This window comes from Hemiscyllium ocellatum, chromosome 37 (assembly GCF_020745735.1).
Source record: "Hemiscyllium ocellatum isolate sHemOce1 chromosome 37, sHemOce1.pat.X.cur, whole genome shotgun sequence".
NCBI lineage: Eukaryota > Metazoa > Chordata > Chondrichthyes > Orectolobiformes > Hemiscylliidae > Hemiscyllium > Hemiscyllium ocellatum.
The window spans coordinates 44,029,469-44,046,637 of NC_083437.1; the positions used below are offsets into that span (position 1 = coordinate 44,029,469).

General features: G+C 45.2%; 1 protein-coding gene across 4 annotated transcripts in view; it reads right to left on the reverse strand.

Annotated features, from left to right (window-relative positions):
- LOC132833633 (polyhomeotic-like protein 2) overlaps window positions 1-17,169 on the reverse strand; it is a 470,309-nt gene that overhangs the window by 14,631 nt on the left and 438,509 nt on the right. For 3 of the 4 annotated variants that reach the window (XM_060852049.1, XM_060852048.1, XM_060852047.1), the window contains exon 10: window positions 4,548-4,750. In XM_060852049.1, coding sequence (XP_060708032.1) covers window positions 4,548-4,750 — 203 coding nt within the window. Of the gene's footprint in view, window positions 1-4,547; window positions 4,751-12,701; window positions 12,929-17,169 lie in introns of those variants that run through there. The other variant, XM_060852050.1, reaches the window with a different exon arrangement.

The following is a 17,169-nucleotide window of genomic DNA, read 5'->3' on the forward strand; positions in this document are numbered from 1 at the left end:
GGAAATCTGAATGTGAAAAATAAGTTCTTTATTTTCTTTTCTTCCCAAGTGTTTAAGCCAAATCTGTAGCAGCATTATTTGTTGCTCAGTTTGCAGTTAGTACTGACACTGAGGAAACGTAGGCTCAGGATCTGCTTATTTTTAAATAATCACAACTAACAAAAACAATACAAATATTCCGACTCAACTTTTATTTTATGATATGAAGGGCTGCTAGCTCATTTGAATGGGAAAATGATGGAGGGTCATGCATTACACTCAAAGGAAAGGAAATGGCTTTGGTCTTTATGTGACTCCAGCCCCATACCAATCTTCTTGTGCTTTCACCACCCACTGAAACAGTCAATAAGTCACACAGTTATACAAAACCTCAGCTAATCAAGGACTAACAGGAATTGCTGGCCTTATCAGTGATACCCACATCTCAGAATGAGAGAAACAAATGCATAAGTAACATGATGATACAAAAGGAAAACAATTAATACCATGACATTCTTGAAGAATAAAGGAATCAAATGAACGACTGAGCCAAGCTGGACAGTGAGGTAGTTACCAATGTTACTCATTATTAAACGATAACAAAGAATTTTCCACTGCAAAGGGACCAGTTTGTCAATACCTTACCTTGGTCACTGGGGAAATCTGTAGTTGTACCAGAATGGATACAGGCAAAAAAACTGGGCTTTTAAACATTAGAAATAACAAATGGAGGTTAGAAAGATGGTTTAGATGAACCCAAACTAGATACAGGTCCAAGCAATTTAAACATTTAGAATGTCTGACCATGTACTTTACAGAGGGCTCTCTATTTTATTTGCTATTGATTTTATGAATTGTGACCGATCTGTCTCATACATGTCCTTTCACACGGTCACCAATCTTTGTTTTATTTTCTGCTTAACTCATTTATTTTGACTCTCTCCATAGATTTCCTCTTAATTCTTTGGACTTATCTGCCACAAAGATCAGTGAATCTTTAGTCATTGAAATTAAGAGATTATTTTGGGGAGTTGAGATTTCAAGGAATTGAGGGATGTGGAATACAGTGGAAAATGGAGCTAATGTTAGGGTTTCACCACAATATTATTAAATAGCAAAGTGGGTTTGAGAGACTGTGTCATCTCCTGCTGCTAATTATGTTCTTATTCCCTTCCCTCCCCCTTGCCTGAACATTCAGATTCTTCATTGAATTGGGCTCCACACTTGCCAACCTCCCCATAGTAACTCACCTCGAAATGGTTTATTCTTCATGCCTGCACTGACATGGTTTCATGTGGATTTTAGGGAATGTCACGGCTATTCTGCACCCAGTCCACACAGGCACATTCTCCGAGAAGAATAGTTAAACCAAAACCAACAGGAGCTGTGCTTCTTACTCATTTCTCCCAGCCTTTGCCCAGCCACCATTTTGAGAACGATGTTGTGTGACTCTCACTGGGTTCAAACTCAACAATGCATCATAGAATCTCAGAGTGAAACAGCGCTAAAAAGGAGGCCTTTGGCCCATTGAACCTGCACCACCATTAGAACCTGGATCATTTAGAACCCAACATTCCTCAGCATTAGCCCCATAACCCTGCAGTACCATTACCCTGAAAACTCTAAACATATTCAAGCCCTGGTTCTCCCCTGTCTTTGGGGTTTCACACCAATTAGATTTCTGTTTTACGGAAATGGAAACAGCTTTGCAGCTCTCTCTCTTCCCACTTCCTTCTATCTTCCAAGAGCCCCCTGTTGGTCTCTTTCTGTGCCTCTAGCTCCTACAGAGCACATGGGTTTGTGTAACACAAGGCAGAGCAACTGTGGGGAAATGCTACACACCAGGGAATCCCTCACCTTTCCTGCCCATTGTTCTCGTGCACTAACATACACACTTGCCACCCTCATGTGACACCAGTTGCCCCCCCAAGGGTTGTATTTCCTCAAATTCAAGCAGCTATTGGGCAGGGGTTCAAGAGATCTTCAGAGAAGTATAAAGGGTCACAAGAGAATCCACCTCACCTGCCTGTGGAGTCTGGAAAGGGCAGAGACTAAAAATTAGAGGAATTGAATTTGGAGATAGTTCAACACAGAAGGGTTGGGAAAAGTCTGGAGATCTCTCCCACAAATGGCAGCAGCTGAACCATTTTTAATTCCAGATTCATGGATTTTAAGGAAGGTCAAGTGTATGTAGTTACATGGCAGATCAGACACAGAATTGGAGAGAATGTCAGGACGGACTCCAGGACTAAATAGACTCTTCCCATTCCTTTGTTTATATGTGGCAATTTCTCATAGGGTCTGAACAATTAGAAATCAAGTCAAATCAAAATATTCATTACTTACACCCAGGCAGGTCTGCAAGCAAAACTGGCGTAAGCATGCAAGTTAATCTCAGAGCAGGTTACAGTGACACACACACACATGGGCCGGGGGGGGAGGGGGAGTGGGGGGTGGGAGTGAGGAGAGGTCAGGGTGGGAGAATAGCAGCAGAGCAAAAAGCCAAAAGACAGGACACTGCCAGGGTAACATTGTTTTAAAAAAAGAAAATAAACATTACACAGTATTGTAAAATAGAAAATTGAACACTCACAAAAATTGCCCATGAAGAGAGCGTCGATAGAGAAGGTTGTGGAAATCATTCAAAAAGTGGTTGAAACATGATGAGAAGAAAAGTACAGACATGAAAATGTCATTGTAAACAGTGCAACATCTCCGGAAAGCTTTTACTCATTTCGATTTTAAACTGCAAGTCAGAGACACTCCCCCACCCCCAAACCAAAAAACAAATGACAGACACAGAGACACAATGCTTTTACAGCCAGAAACATGGAGTTCATTTTAATGCAACCCATTAGTATTAAAGGCGTTGGTCTCCATTAGAGACCCAGCTAGTGTTCTCGGGACCCCGGTTCAAATCCCACCATGGAAATGGTAGGACCAGAATTCAATAAAAATTTGGCATTTCAAGTCTAATGATTACCATGAAACTTTTGCCGATTGTCAGGAAAAACTCATCTGGTTCATCGTCGTCAAGGGAGGAAATCTGCCATCCTTACCTGGTCTGGTCTACACCTGACTCCAGCCCCACAGCAATCTGGTTGATTCTTAACGTCCCTCTGAACAATTAGTGATGAGGAGCCAATGCTGTCTTAGCCCACACCCCATGAATGAATTAAAAAGTTCTGAGGCAGGGATGACCAGCATAACTGCCCACCCCACGCCCTCCTCTCACATCAACCCAAACCAAAGGCTCTCTGGCAAATCTACTGGAGTCGAATGCTGAGGGTGTGACATTGGAAACAGTAATCAAACCAACCTTGTGACAGGGTCATTTCCAATGGGTTTGAGACCCAACTCAGGCAACGGGAATAGAGATGGTGCCGCTGACAGTGACAGCACCCTCCTTCCTGCCCACTGACAGTGACAGCACCCACCTTCCTGCCCACTGACAGTGACAGCACCCACCTTCCTGCCCACTGACAGTGACAGCACCCTCCTTCCTGCCCACTGACAGTGACAGCACCCTCCTTCCTGCCCACTGATAGAACTGGTCAGGTCCACACCAGCTCACTTCCCCAGCTGGCTTGATATGCTCAGGGTCTTCCAGCTGTGTTTCTGACAGAATCCCAGAAGAGGTTTAATTGTTAGCAATTCTTCCTTCACCTGGAAGGGCTAGGGGCAGGGCTGGAGAGTTATCCCGACCTCCACCAGGACAAGCTCTGTTCGAAGAGCCAAGCAGCGTTATCCAATCCCTGAGAAGGTGAGGCAACAAGGAAATGAGAGTTTTAATTAGTGAACTCTCTCTGCCTCTTTGCAATGGTCCAACTGCAGTTTATGTCACTCCCAAGTCTGCCTGCACAATCGTGATATTTCCTGACAACCTGTCGGCTGATGTTATGACACACCTCTGGAGCAGGTGGAAGTTGAACCTGGGCCTCCTGGCTCAGTGGTAGAGACACTACCACTGTCACAAGATCCTGTGCAATCTAAAATTAGCATTAAACAGTAAACAAGCAGCACTCCCAGGGTCCAAACTCTTAATTCAGTTCCCATTTAATGAGCAGTTCAGAGTCGGATCCATTTCCTGCTTGGTTTTGAGATTTCCAGTTTGAGGTTTTTGGGAATTATCCAACTGTCACTCATCACTCAAGTCCCTCTGATGGGTCTGTACTGCAACAGCTTTCCTGATGACTTGGACTGAATAGTCAGCTCCCAATGTAATTAAAGTTCTGTTACCAACACACTGTCAGCCACAATGCAATTAGTAGCAGGAAAACCAGGAAGCTTTGTTATATACCAAATAACAAATGTATCAGACATAAATTTTATAAGATAACACACAAGACGACAGGCCGGAAGACTTTCAATCATTCACATTGCTGCAGAGAACAGGATTAATGTCAATAGTTGGTCAGACAACTCTGAAGCTGCTATTTAAACTGTAGGCTGGGAACATACGCACAGAATGCAGCAGACTGAAACAAGTGGAAGCTACACACAGCACTGTCTACATTCATGAATTTAAGCTGAAGCCCACAGTGAAGATTAAATTTGAAGCTACTCACTGGAAAAGGTTCAGCCCCCTCCTGTATGACAAACCCTTCAATGACATGGGTCAGGATCTGTGGTTTGACAATTGCCTGAGGGGGTTTGTTCTCGGTGCTCTGAGGCACACTCACAGTTACAGATGAAGTTGTGTTACCATTCCCGGATGTCATGGTGGGGACAGGGCTGGCGTTCTTTGCATTAACACTCTCCGGAACTTTCCCTGTGATGGAAGAAACAACAGTGTTACTGCCAAAGAATCAAAATGCTACCAACAAGGCACTTCCAGCAAATTTTAACTCTGGGACTACACCCTGTCCTTTTGCAAGTCTGCCAATGCTGTATAATAAGTGTTCTTCGCAGGAACTAAGTCAAAGGCTTGGCCAATACTGCTGTGATTTATTCTGGACTATTCTCTAGAAACATAGTGAGTTGGTAATGGAGGGGACCATGTGAAAGGAGACTGCTCTTCACTCCTACACTGAGCAAGAGGCTGCTGCATTTATACTCAACTCAAAAGAGTTCAGCATGTTAGCTGTTGTTGTTCCCAATGTTACAACAATGTCGAACATTAGTTCTTACAACAGGTGTGCTCTGGAATGTCAGTAAGTGACAAATGGGATCAAGGACCAGATCTAGCAGTCCCGAAGATGCTGAATCCAGCGAATGTTTATCGCCCCTGAAGTGGATAGCAGCCTTTGGAATTCGCACAATTAGCTGTCAGAGGCTTCATGCCTGCCCATACAGAGTGCTGTTCACAGAACTGTTACAGTCTAGAAAAAGGTCATTGTGTTCCACCTGCCATGTTTCTCAGTCTGCAATGAGAAATCGTGGAAACAAAGCTCAGTCTTGCTATAAAAACACTTCAGAAAAATCTCACTTTATTCTTTTCTGCAACACGAGTTTGTTGCCCATCAGTAATTACTGCTGAACAGAGTGGAGAGACATTCCTTCCCTAAAGGACCTTAGTGAACCAGCTTTTCCTGGCTGCATCACAAAGACTTGCTTCTGTTTTCATTCTAGTCTCTCAGTGGATTGTTTTTTAGTTAGCTCCAGCTCCCGCACTGGGATTTGAACCAAAGCCCCCAAAACTGGGGACTACAGGTTACTTGTCCACTCACATTACCACTTAAAGGATAACCCTTTGACATTCAATGGCATCATCATCTTTGAAATCCCTCATTAATGATAACCCGCAGCATATTGTTAATCAGAAACTAGAACATAAAACAGTTCTAGAGAAGACACAAGAGCAGGCCCTTCAGCCCACCATTTCTGTGCTGACCCTGATGCTATTCTAAACTAATCTCATCTGTAGTCCTCTATCCCCTGCCTGTTCATCTGTCTGTCTCAATACCTCTTAAACACTAGCAACGTTTATGCTTCTACCACCTCCCTGGCAGTGCATTTCTACCACCCTCTATATAAAAATACTTTTCTCACAGATCTCCTTTAAACATTCCCTCTCTCACCTAAACCTATGCCCCCTAGAATTTGACATTCCCCATCGTGCAAGAGAGACTCAGACTATCCATCCTCTCCATTCCTCTCATAACTTCATATACTTCTGTCAGGTTGCACCTCAACGTCTGACATTTGAGCAAAAACAATCCAAGTTTGTTCAGCCTCTCTTTGTAGCTAATACACTCCACCGAGACAAGTCTAAGAGAGTCCCAGTCAATGTTGGGGAAGTAAAATCACCTTCTACAACAATCCTGCTGAGTTTACATCTTTCCATGATCTGCTTCCATACATGTTCCTCCATCCCCTGCTGCCTATTGGGGGGCCTATAACCCTATCATAATGATTACACCTTTCTTATTCTACCTGAGTTCTACAAACATGAGCCTCCAAGATGTCCTCTTAGTGTAGCTGTGACATCCTCCTTAATCCTGCACCCCCTTTACATCCCTCTCTATCCCTCTGGAAACATCTAACTCTGGAACATGGAGCTGCCAGGCCTGTCCTTCTCTCAACCAAATTTCTGTAATGGCTCCAGCACATTAGATCCATGATCTAATCCAAACTCTGAACTCATTTGCCTGACCTATTACATTCCTTGCCACAGATCCCATTGTGTTCATCAACCTGCACACTTAACATACTAACCTCCTGCTCTGGTTCCCCTCCCTCTGCCGCACTAGTTCAAACTCTCCAAAGTGGCTCTAGCAAACCTCTTTCCAAGGATATCGGTGCCCCTCCAGCTTAGCTGCAGTCTGTCCTTGTACAGGTCCCACCTGCCCTGGACGAGATCCTAATAATCCAAACATCTGAAGCCTTTTCTCCTACATCAGCTCTTTTGCCACACATTCAACCGTACTGTCGATTCTGTTATACTGTGTGTTGCTTCAGCACAAATTGGCTATAACCTGATTGAAGAATGTAGACTATTATTTGTAGAACATAAACTTTTCTTACTTGTATTAGCTATAACACGATTCTGGCCCCATTAGTTTAAATGGTGTAGCTATTGTGCGATTTCACATAATGAGAGGTCACACAAGAATGGAGCTACCACTTTACATCAGAACCAACTGTACTATCTTTTTCATTCTGGCCTCATTAGCACAAGGCACAGGGAGTAATTCAGAGATTACAATCCTAGAAGTCCTGCTTTTCAACTTCTTACCTAACTCCCTTTTCAGGACCTCATCACTCTTCCTGCTGAGGCCGTTAGTACCAATAATGACCTCAACCACTGGCTGCTCACCCTCTACCCTGTGCCCACTCAGAAACATCCTTGAACCAGACACCATGGAGTCAACACACCGTCCTGTTGTCTCGCTCATGGTCACAGAAACATTTGGGGGCAGCATGGTGGCACAGTGGTTAGCACTGCTGCCTCACAGCGCCAGAGACCCGGGTTCAATTCCCGCCACAAGCAACTGTCTGTGTGGAGTTTGCACATTCTCCCCGTGTCTGTGTGGGTTTCCTCCGGGTGCTCTGGTTTCCTCCCACAGCCCAAAGATGTGCAGTTTAGGTGAACTGGCCATGCTAAATTGCCCGTAGTGTTAGATGAAGGGTAAATGTTGGGGAATGGGTCTGGGTATTTTGCTCTTTGGAGGGTCAGTGTGGATTTGTTGGGCCGAAGTTCCACACTAAGTAACCTAATCTAATCTGTGCCCCCTGCCTACAGAGTCCCTCATCACTATTGCCTGCTTACACTTCAACACAGCAGTTGTAGTGTCACTGATCTGGCTGCTGTTGCTGCTTTCCCCAAGATGTGTACAAACAGTATCCCTATTTGAGAGGGGAATGGTCACAGGGTACTCCTGTATTACCTGCCCATGCTTTCTCATTTCCCTGGTGGTTACCAAACTCTTTTCTGTGTAGCCTTTCCTGGTGGTGTGACCAGCTCACTAAACGTGCTATCCACAATATTCTCAGACTCATGGACATTCCATACTAAGTCACTCCACAGCTCCAAGTGGCAAATCAGGAACTGCAGTAGAACACACTTTCTGCTTATGGAATCACCACGGAGACTGTATGTGTCCCCGATTTCCCACAGATTGCAGAGGATCAGGTTCTCCTCCTGTCACTACTGCTCTTACTGACCCAGTCCCGCTACCAGACTACCTATAAACACAACAGCAAGTCAGAGATTAGCAAACCTGCAGCACTTAACCCCCCCAAAACCCTTCCACCATTTACAAAGTACAAGTCAGGAGTGTGATGGAATACTCCCCACCTGCCTGAAGGGGTGCAGCCCCAACAATCCACAAGCAGCTCGACAGCATCCAGGACAAAGCAGCTGCTTGATAGGCACTACATCCAAAACCATCCCCTCCCTTCATCACCGACACTCAGGAGCAGCAGTGTGTACTGTCTACAAGATGCAGAATTTCGCCAAGGATCATCACACAGGACTTTCCAAATCCATGAGAAGGACAAGGGCAGCAGATACATAGGAACACCACCCCCTGCAAGATACATCCTCAAACCACTCCCCATCCTGACTTGGAAATATATCGCTGTTCCTTCACTGTCACTGGATCAAAATCCAGGAATTCCCTCCTTAAGGACATTGTAGGTCACACACAGCACATGGACTGCAGCAGTTCAAAAAGGGAGCAACTAGGGAAGGCAATGGCTGCTGGCCCAGCTAGCGATGTCCACGTTCCTTGAATGAATACAAAGCATCATGATAGCTAATGAACAGCATCAGTACCTGATTGAGAAACTGATTTTCATATTTGCAGAATACAACATTTCCTCATAACGGTTACATTTTATTTTTAATGTTTACTTTCAGTTAAAATAATTTATTTCAATTTTATTAAGCTTGAGCTAGAAGTGAAAAGGTCAGGAATTTTTACTTCTCATTTGCTGTCTGAAAGAATACTTCAATATGATTTGGCTGTTCCACAGTTGTCTTTAAACTTAGAGAGCCCCTTGACTTGGAGTCAGATTCAAAACAATCAACTAAGTGGTATACATGTCATGTAGATCACGTGGGTAGCTTTCTTCATTGTCTGCAGCTTGTGTCATTATGGCTGTGTGGCATGTCTCTCTCCCTCGTTCCTGACTGGAGTTGAAACGTCGGTGTTGCTGTAGCTACACCTGTGCAGGTGAGTGATGAGGAATTTAATCCCACCCAAAGGCCAGAACTTTGGTCCAGTTCAGGCATTTACAGGGTTTAGGCAGTGAGTCACTCAAGAGCCCAGTGTTCCGACTCAGTTATGAGGAAGTGGTTTCCTTTTCTCTGTTGGGCACAGACAAGGTTAAAATCCTCCTGTGCAACCCAGCAATTGTGCCTCCTCCTGCTCTGACCTATCTTCCCTCTTTACTGAGAGCTCATAACATTGAAGAAGTGTTTAGATGTGCATTTGCAATGCCAAAACACATGAGGCTTTAGTCCAATTGCTGGAAGACAGGGTTAGAATCATTGCTTTTGACTAGTGCAGACTCTGTGGGCCAAAGGGTCCCCATGTCTCCTCTGCCACCTCACTCTGACTGGAGAGGCACAGAATACAGGTATGAGACCCCATACCTACTCACTTATAGCAGGGACCCAGCGACCAGACAGATCACTGCAGGGCAACAGTCACCAACATTCACACAGTGCCTTTGACACTTACAGCTTCACAGAAATATCAATTGGCATTTTTAATCTCTGTTCAGACGAAGAAGTTGGTTCTACAGAATGTCCTCTCAGCAAAGGGAGGTAGAGAGAGATCGGGCTTTAGGGACGGAATTCCAAGGCTTGGGGCCAGATAACTGAAGGCACAGCTCCAATGGTGCAGAGATTAAAATCAGGGATACTCTAGAGGTCAGAAATGGATGAGCAGAGGGAACCTGGAGGGTTAAAGGGCTGGAGGATATTACAGAGAGGGAGAGGATGGAGGCATTTGAAAGCAACAATTAGAATTTTAACATTGAGGTATTGTGAGAATGAACTGCCAGATGAAGTGGTAGATGTAGATACAGTTATGACATTTAAAAGGCATTTGGATAAGTATATGAATAGGAAAATGTTTGGAGAGATATGGGCCAGAGCTGGCATGTGAGATTAGTTTAGCTTGCAATAATGTTTGGCATGGACTGGTTGGACCGAAGGGACTGTTTCTCTGCTGTATGACCATGAGAAGGTGGTGAGTGGAGGTCAGTGAGCACACGGGTGGTGGGGGGTGAGAGAATGGGACACGTTGAGCTGAGTTAGCAGCAGCAGCTGGGAGGAGCTCAGATTGAGGAAGGAGAGAATGTGGGGGAACAGCCAGGCGTGCACTGGAGGGGAAACAGCCAGGCATGCACTGGAGGGGTCAAGTCCAGAGGACAAGATGACATGGACATGGGCTTCAGCAGCAGATGATCGGGGGCTGGGGGGGAAATCAGGGAGATGTTATGGAGGTAAAGTATTGAGTTTGAATGATGCAGTCATGTGGTTCACCGGAACCTCCAATAGCCATGAGCTGAAGCAGGAAGTAGGGTCAGCATCCTATTAGACAGCTGGAGGCTGGGCCATCATCCAGGACAGAGGTGACTGGCTCAGCTGCTGTGTTAGCGTCACACATTCAGATCTCTGGTTTCTACATTAAACTTGTAACTGGCTGGAAATGAGCAGCAGCCTCCCAAGGAAATTGGCTTCTCAGTACAGATTGCTGCTCCCCACTCAGATCGGCAAGGAGGCTCTCATTAAGACAGACCAGATCTCTGGTTTTGATCTTGCCAGATCCTTTCAGACTCTTCCACACCCTCCTCCCCAACCCTGGGAGCAGTGACATCCAGGAGACGTTAAGTAGTAACACTTTTTTAAGTTCAGAAGCTGATTGAGGGTCTGATCAAACAAGCTGGTCAGTCAGAACTGACCATGTTCAGATAATATATTAAATCAAAGACAAAAACCAAGATGCTGTAGATGCTGGAAATCTGAAATAAAAACAAAATGCTGAAGGAACTCAGTAGGTCATACTAGACATGAAACATTAACTTCACTTCTCTCCTCACAGGTGCTGCCAGACCCACTGAGCTCCTCCAACAAGTTCTATACTCAATCAAAGCTCTGTTTCCCTGCTCAGGTGGACACAGGGGATCTGACAGAGTTTTTCCTTGCCCTGACCAATATTGTTCCCTGGACCAATAGCAACATACACAGGTTCCTTGGTCAATACAAGTCACTCTATGCTGTCGGTGATTACCTGGCAAGATCTGGCAGGTTTACTGGAGACGGAGTGAATCTAGAGACCAAGTGATAATTGGGTGTTAATTCCATAAGAATTTGATTGGGTGTGTACGTATAGACAGGAGCAGAGTCAGTAGGGTTGTGGTTAATGAGAATACAATTCTAACCAGAAAAATGTCTGCCTTGACACTAGCCAGCATTTGACTCTGGAGTTAGTCAGTGGGAGTTTATCGTGTAGATTAACTGCATTACTTATGAGAGCAGCAGATGAGCTCTCAGTGATGCCCCCTCATACACCACCTGAAACAATGATCTGATCAGTGTATACTACAATGCTGATTGTTGGCTCTTCCTATGCACAGACTGATTGTTGGGTTCGCTATGTGGCAAACTGACTTCCCTTTAACAACATACATCATTGGCTGGAATGGAACATCCCGAGATTGTAACGGTTGCTATAAAAACGCAAAATAATCAAAATTCTCACTCCTTCCCCTGCACCGCTCTCCAAACACCATAAGACCATAAGACATAGGAGTGGAAGTAAGGCCATTCAGACCATCGAGTCCACTCCGCCATTCAATCATGGCTGTCCTTGCAGTCAAACAGCAATTGCCAGCAAAGTTGCAATTCAGAAGGCAAACATCTCAAACACATTTGAGGCAAACATTAATTTTTACATTTGTGACCTCAGTGCCTGAGTGTCTCAGTTTAATTCTCATTCAGAATGTTTCAGGCACAAATCTGTCCCAGTCAAGGTCCCAGCCCGTATCAAACATCACATCAGCCACTGAATTCAGAAGCTGAAAGTGTGTTGCTGGAAAAGCAGAATGGTTCCTGAAGAAGAGCTTATGCCCGAAACGTCGACTCTCCTGCTCTTTGGATGTTGCCTGACCTGCTGCGCTTTTCCAGCAACACATTTTCAGCTCTGATCCCCAGCAGTTCTCACTTTCTCCTCACTGAATTCAGAAGCCCAGGTACACGCGAGGTTGCAGGAATCATACAGAGATTGGGAATATTGAAACTCTCTCTTACGTTTCCATTGAGCTGTTACATTGCAGTAATGGGGCAAATCAACCACCAGAATTAGGTCCAAATTTATTAACTTCAGTGACACACACCTTCACTCGAAGATTTCTAACAAAGAATTGTTTCTTTGCTTTGAACTAAAATAGAACAATAACACAACGAATTTTTTTAAAAGCCTTTGGTCAGACAAGAATTCTCAGTGTCACTTTGAAAGATACAGAGAGGGGTTTGGAGTGATAATGAAACACAAGCAAGAGCCAATAGGCAATCCCATCTCACTGTGCTGGGTTTGAACTCAATAGAAAGGGATTCCAGGAGAGATGTACAGAGAGCAGCTAACTCACTACCAATTGCAGTACTCCAACAAGTCAACATTAAATGCCTTGGCTTTTAATGCTACACCTTCCCAGCAGATAAGTAGAGTTTCAGTTACACCTGAAAGAGAATTGGAAAATTCCACTCATACTGAACATAATGTGCAAACCATTTTTTGTGTAAGTAGTTGATAAACACAGTAACTCACCAGAGTGCAAAGTGACAGTGGGATTATTCACCTCCTCAGCTCTGTTCCCATCATTCTCTCCTATATCAGTTTCTTATTCCATTGCCTCTGGTGCGGCTCTTTCACAAACTAGCAGCTAGCGGATCCTAAAATACCATCTTTTATTCCTTTGAACGAATACTCTCTCCTTCAGCAGCAACGTTTGGTAAAACGATAAAATATTTCCAGTGAACTCCACAATCTACAGGTCACAAGATGCCCATCTGTTTTGAGTCTCTCTGAACACGGTAATTTATCCGAACGGTCGGGTTGCTAACTTCACCATGTGCTGTTTTTAAACCGAGATGAGCAGCTGCAGGAAGTTGCTAGATGACAGTCAGTGAGCTGGCTGTCTGCTTAACCTCCAGTGCAGGCCAGTCTAACCCAGATACAATCTGCCTGTCCACAGATGATCAGTGAAGCTGAAAGCTGCACCAATCAATGCATCCACCACAAAGCCTCATTTAACACATCACAGTGACCAAAAGGGGCTTCTTGATCTTCCCGTGTCAAAGTGAGCAGCTCAAAAACAAAATAGCAATCGCGAGCTGTGGTCCCGATTGCTGTCAGAGACCGAGGAACGATGACAAGTTGCAGTCAAATGTTCTCCTTCTTTCCTGCCACACACACAGGTCAAATTAAACAGCTCTCGAAACGGGCTGAATGGCTATCACTCCACAGTGTCCCTGTGGCTGGTGGCTCATCCTCTCTGCCAGTCGGAATGGCCCTTCCCTGGAGTGTGCGTCGTTTGGAGCTGCTGCTCTCTCTGGGCAGCACGGCTTCGAGTGATCGCAGCTGCATGCAAATGAAGGCACAGTGCTGTGCTCCTGAACAACAGACAGGACATCTTGGCTGGAGATACAGTGACCTCCTGCTGTGCTTTCAGAGTTTGGGGGGGGTGGGGGGGAGGTGAGAGACCAGTGGGGTTTTACACTGTACTAAAGAACAGGTGTCTGTGGTGAAGCATGCACAAGCAACACACTCCCAAAAGAAAGTGTATGCAGATCAGGATACGGTAATAAAGACAGTGCATGGACAAGAATGTGAACAGTACCCTCCCCTCAAATTAATTGTAATTAGTGCAAACCTTTTGGGGAAAGATTGATTCCCTGTGAATGTGGATGGCGTAGGTGGGGCTCTTAGTCCTGCCTGAGCAACTAATTTACAATCACGGGCTCCAAAAAGAGGAACCAACTGAAAAGAGAGCAGCAGCTGGTAGTTAGTTTCTGCACTCGCACTGTTGGCTGATTTACAAATCAAAGCATGGCAGACCATAGTGTTCATTCGACACAGGCAAGGAAGCAAGAGATGGTCCCAAAGGGGGAGCAGCCCCAAAGGTACAACTCTGAAACCATGACTTCAATTCACGCCTGCTGGCTGACAGTGAATTAAATCTCACCCCCACCCCACCCCCCCAACAACCCTCCGCCCCCACCCCAATTCCCCACCCTCTCCCATTCATCTCCCACCAGTACTGCCACAAACCACAAAGCTTTAAGAATCAGACAAAGCAGATTTGCTGCAACAGATTCTCTTTTCTGTTCAGAGAATAGATGCAGGTGACAGGCCATTGTGCGCTCACTCGGTTTACTGTACAGATGGTGCTAGATGAAGCAAACAGGATGACCCGAATCACGGAGTGACCAGCTGGAAACTCTCTCTCTCTCTCGCTGGTAAGAATGGGCTACAGGGTGGGACTTTGTCTATTAACCCCAGAGGAATACTGCACCCAGAACCCACAACCTCGCTATCACCCAGAACCCTCCAGTTCCTTCTTTAACCAACACCACAACCTTTATAGACAGACATTAAAACACAGCATTAGCAAGACACATTTTGACATCAACTCACTGCACACCAAATTAATTCCTTAAACTTCAAACTAACCTGCTTCACTAGCCCTGCTCAGAGATCAGGGAGAATCAGTTAGTGACTAATTTGACATCTTGGGATCTGTGTTACAGACTGTGTGTGTGTTTGTGTGGTGCACACGTGTTGTGAGCGCAGAGAGAGACACAGAGAGAGTAATAAGTGTGAGTGAGTTTTGTGAGCAACACTGTGTGCATGATTGCCTGTGCTGGTGTGCAGCAGATGGACTGTGCTGCGAGTGACTGTTGGACAAGGGCACGACTCCCTGTGTAGCCTCTTTGTAAGCAAACATCAGACAATACTCACCTTCTCAGCGCCAGGTCAGAGATCAGCCCCTTTCTCAGAAAACAGCAGGCAGCCTGGGACTCAGAGCTCAGTTGGAGTCCCTGCTTCCCGGATGAAGGAAAAGACAAACAAGGGGAAGAAAGAAATGGGAATACACTCAGCACCAGATGGTGAGGGCACATCGATGCAAAGTGCATTAAGATCAGATCAGTCTGAGAGAGGTGGGGATTGTCACAGAGGTACAACAGCAATATTGTAATCAGTGCAGCTATTGAACAAGGCATTTACACTCACCAAGCATTGCTTCGATTTGTTACTTTCAAAATTACTACAAAAAAGAACACATTTACACTGTCCCTTTAAAGTAAGGGAAAGTCCCAGGGAAAACTCATCCACAAAAATCTTGCCTCTGCACCAAGGGTGGCTCAGTGGTTAGCACTGCTGCCTCACAGCACCAGGGTTCCAGGTTCAATTCCGGCCTTAGACGACTGTTTGTGTGGAGTTTGCACATCCTCCCCGTGTCTGTGTGGGTTTCTTCCGGGTGCTCCAGTTTCCTCCCACAGTCCAAAAATGTGTAGGTTAGGTGAATTGGCCATGCTAAATTGCCCATAGTGTTAGGGGCAGGGTTAAATGTAGGGGAATGGGTCTGGATGGGTTGCGCTTCGGCGGGTCGGTGTGGACTTGTGGGGCCGAAGGGCCTATTTCCACACTGTAAGTAATCTAAACCACTTACTCCTCACCTTAACGAGACCTGGGCCTTGGTGAGGCCACACCTTGAGTATTGTGTGCAGTTTTGGGGTCTCAGCCTGAGGAAGGGCAGTCCTGCTGTTGAGGGAGTCCAGTGAAGGTTCACCAGACTGATTCCCGGGAATGGTAGGACTGACATATGAGGAAAGGCTGGATCGACTGGGATTGTACTCTCTGGAATTTAGAAGAATGAGGGGGTCTCATGGAAACATATAAAATCCTGATGGAATTGGACAGGCTAGACGTGGGAAAAATGTTCCCAATGTTGGGAAGCTTCAGTACTAGGGGTCACAGTCTAGGAATAAGGGGTAAGCCATTCAGGACTGACATGGTGAAGTATTTCTTCACTCAGAATTGGGAATCTGTGGAATTCTCTCCCACAGGAAGCTGTTGGGGCCAATTCATTGGATATATTCAAGAGGGAGCTGGATGTGGTCCTTGCAACTAAAGGGATCAAGGGGTATGGAGAGAAAATGGGAAAGGGACACTGAGATTGCATGATCAGCCATGATCACATTGAATTGTGGGGCAAGGTTGAAGGGCTGAATGGCCTACTGCTGCACCGGTTTTCTGTTTTTGATGTTTCCTATAGTACATCGTTTTACAGAGACTGTGCTAGAGAAAGCAAGAGATAGGAGCAGGCCACTCAGCCCATTGAGCATGTTCTGCTGTTCAATAAGCTCATGGCTGAGGGTCCGCCTCAATTCCATAGTCCCATTGAAATCTCTTGCTATTTATTAATCTCTGCTTTGAACATGCTCAATGACCACACCTCAACAACAACCTGGGGTTGGGAATTCCAAAGATTCAAAACCTTCTTCCTGAAAAGATTCATCTTCATCTGAGAGCAGAATTCTCTAAGTGGGAGGGCTGTAGATGTTGAAACAGTAACTGAGGCAGATCTTTAAGGAGATCGGGGATTTGGGGAGGAGATGGTAAACTGTCGTTCAGGCAGACAACAGCCAGGATTCTGTTGAATGATGGAGCAGGATCAATGGGCCAAATGGTCAACACTGCTATTTCTTATGGAAAACCTGTGCATAATCACATACGCGTGTACTGTCACTGTCCAACTGAATCAGAAACAGTTTTGATACTAATCAAAACCAATTATGACTGAATGAAAGCAGAGTGCTAGAGAAACCCAGCAGGTCAGGCAGCCTCTGTGGAGACAGTTAGAGTTAACATGGAGTCTGCTGTGACTCTTTCTCAGAGCTGAACCTAGTTACCACTCGTTAAACTGCAGCAACGTTATAAATGTTCTGTACCTATTGTTGGTACTGAACAGACTAACTGATCAAGTAATACAAGCTTCTTGCTTCTAGGCTTTCACAGCATTTTTCATGAGCTAATCTTTTTAATCACATTTTCTAAAAGCTTTATTGCCTAATGGAGCAGTTAGGAAGCTGATGTTATTACCAGAGAAATCCATGCTTTCTACTTCCTTCCAACAAACCGTAAATATATCACCCACCGGCAATTATCTGAACCTCGCGAGTGGGGTAGATTTCACAAAACTCCTCATGAACAGGCAGTTCTGGAATGACCT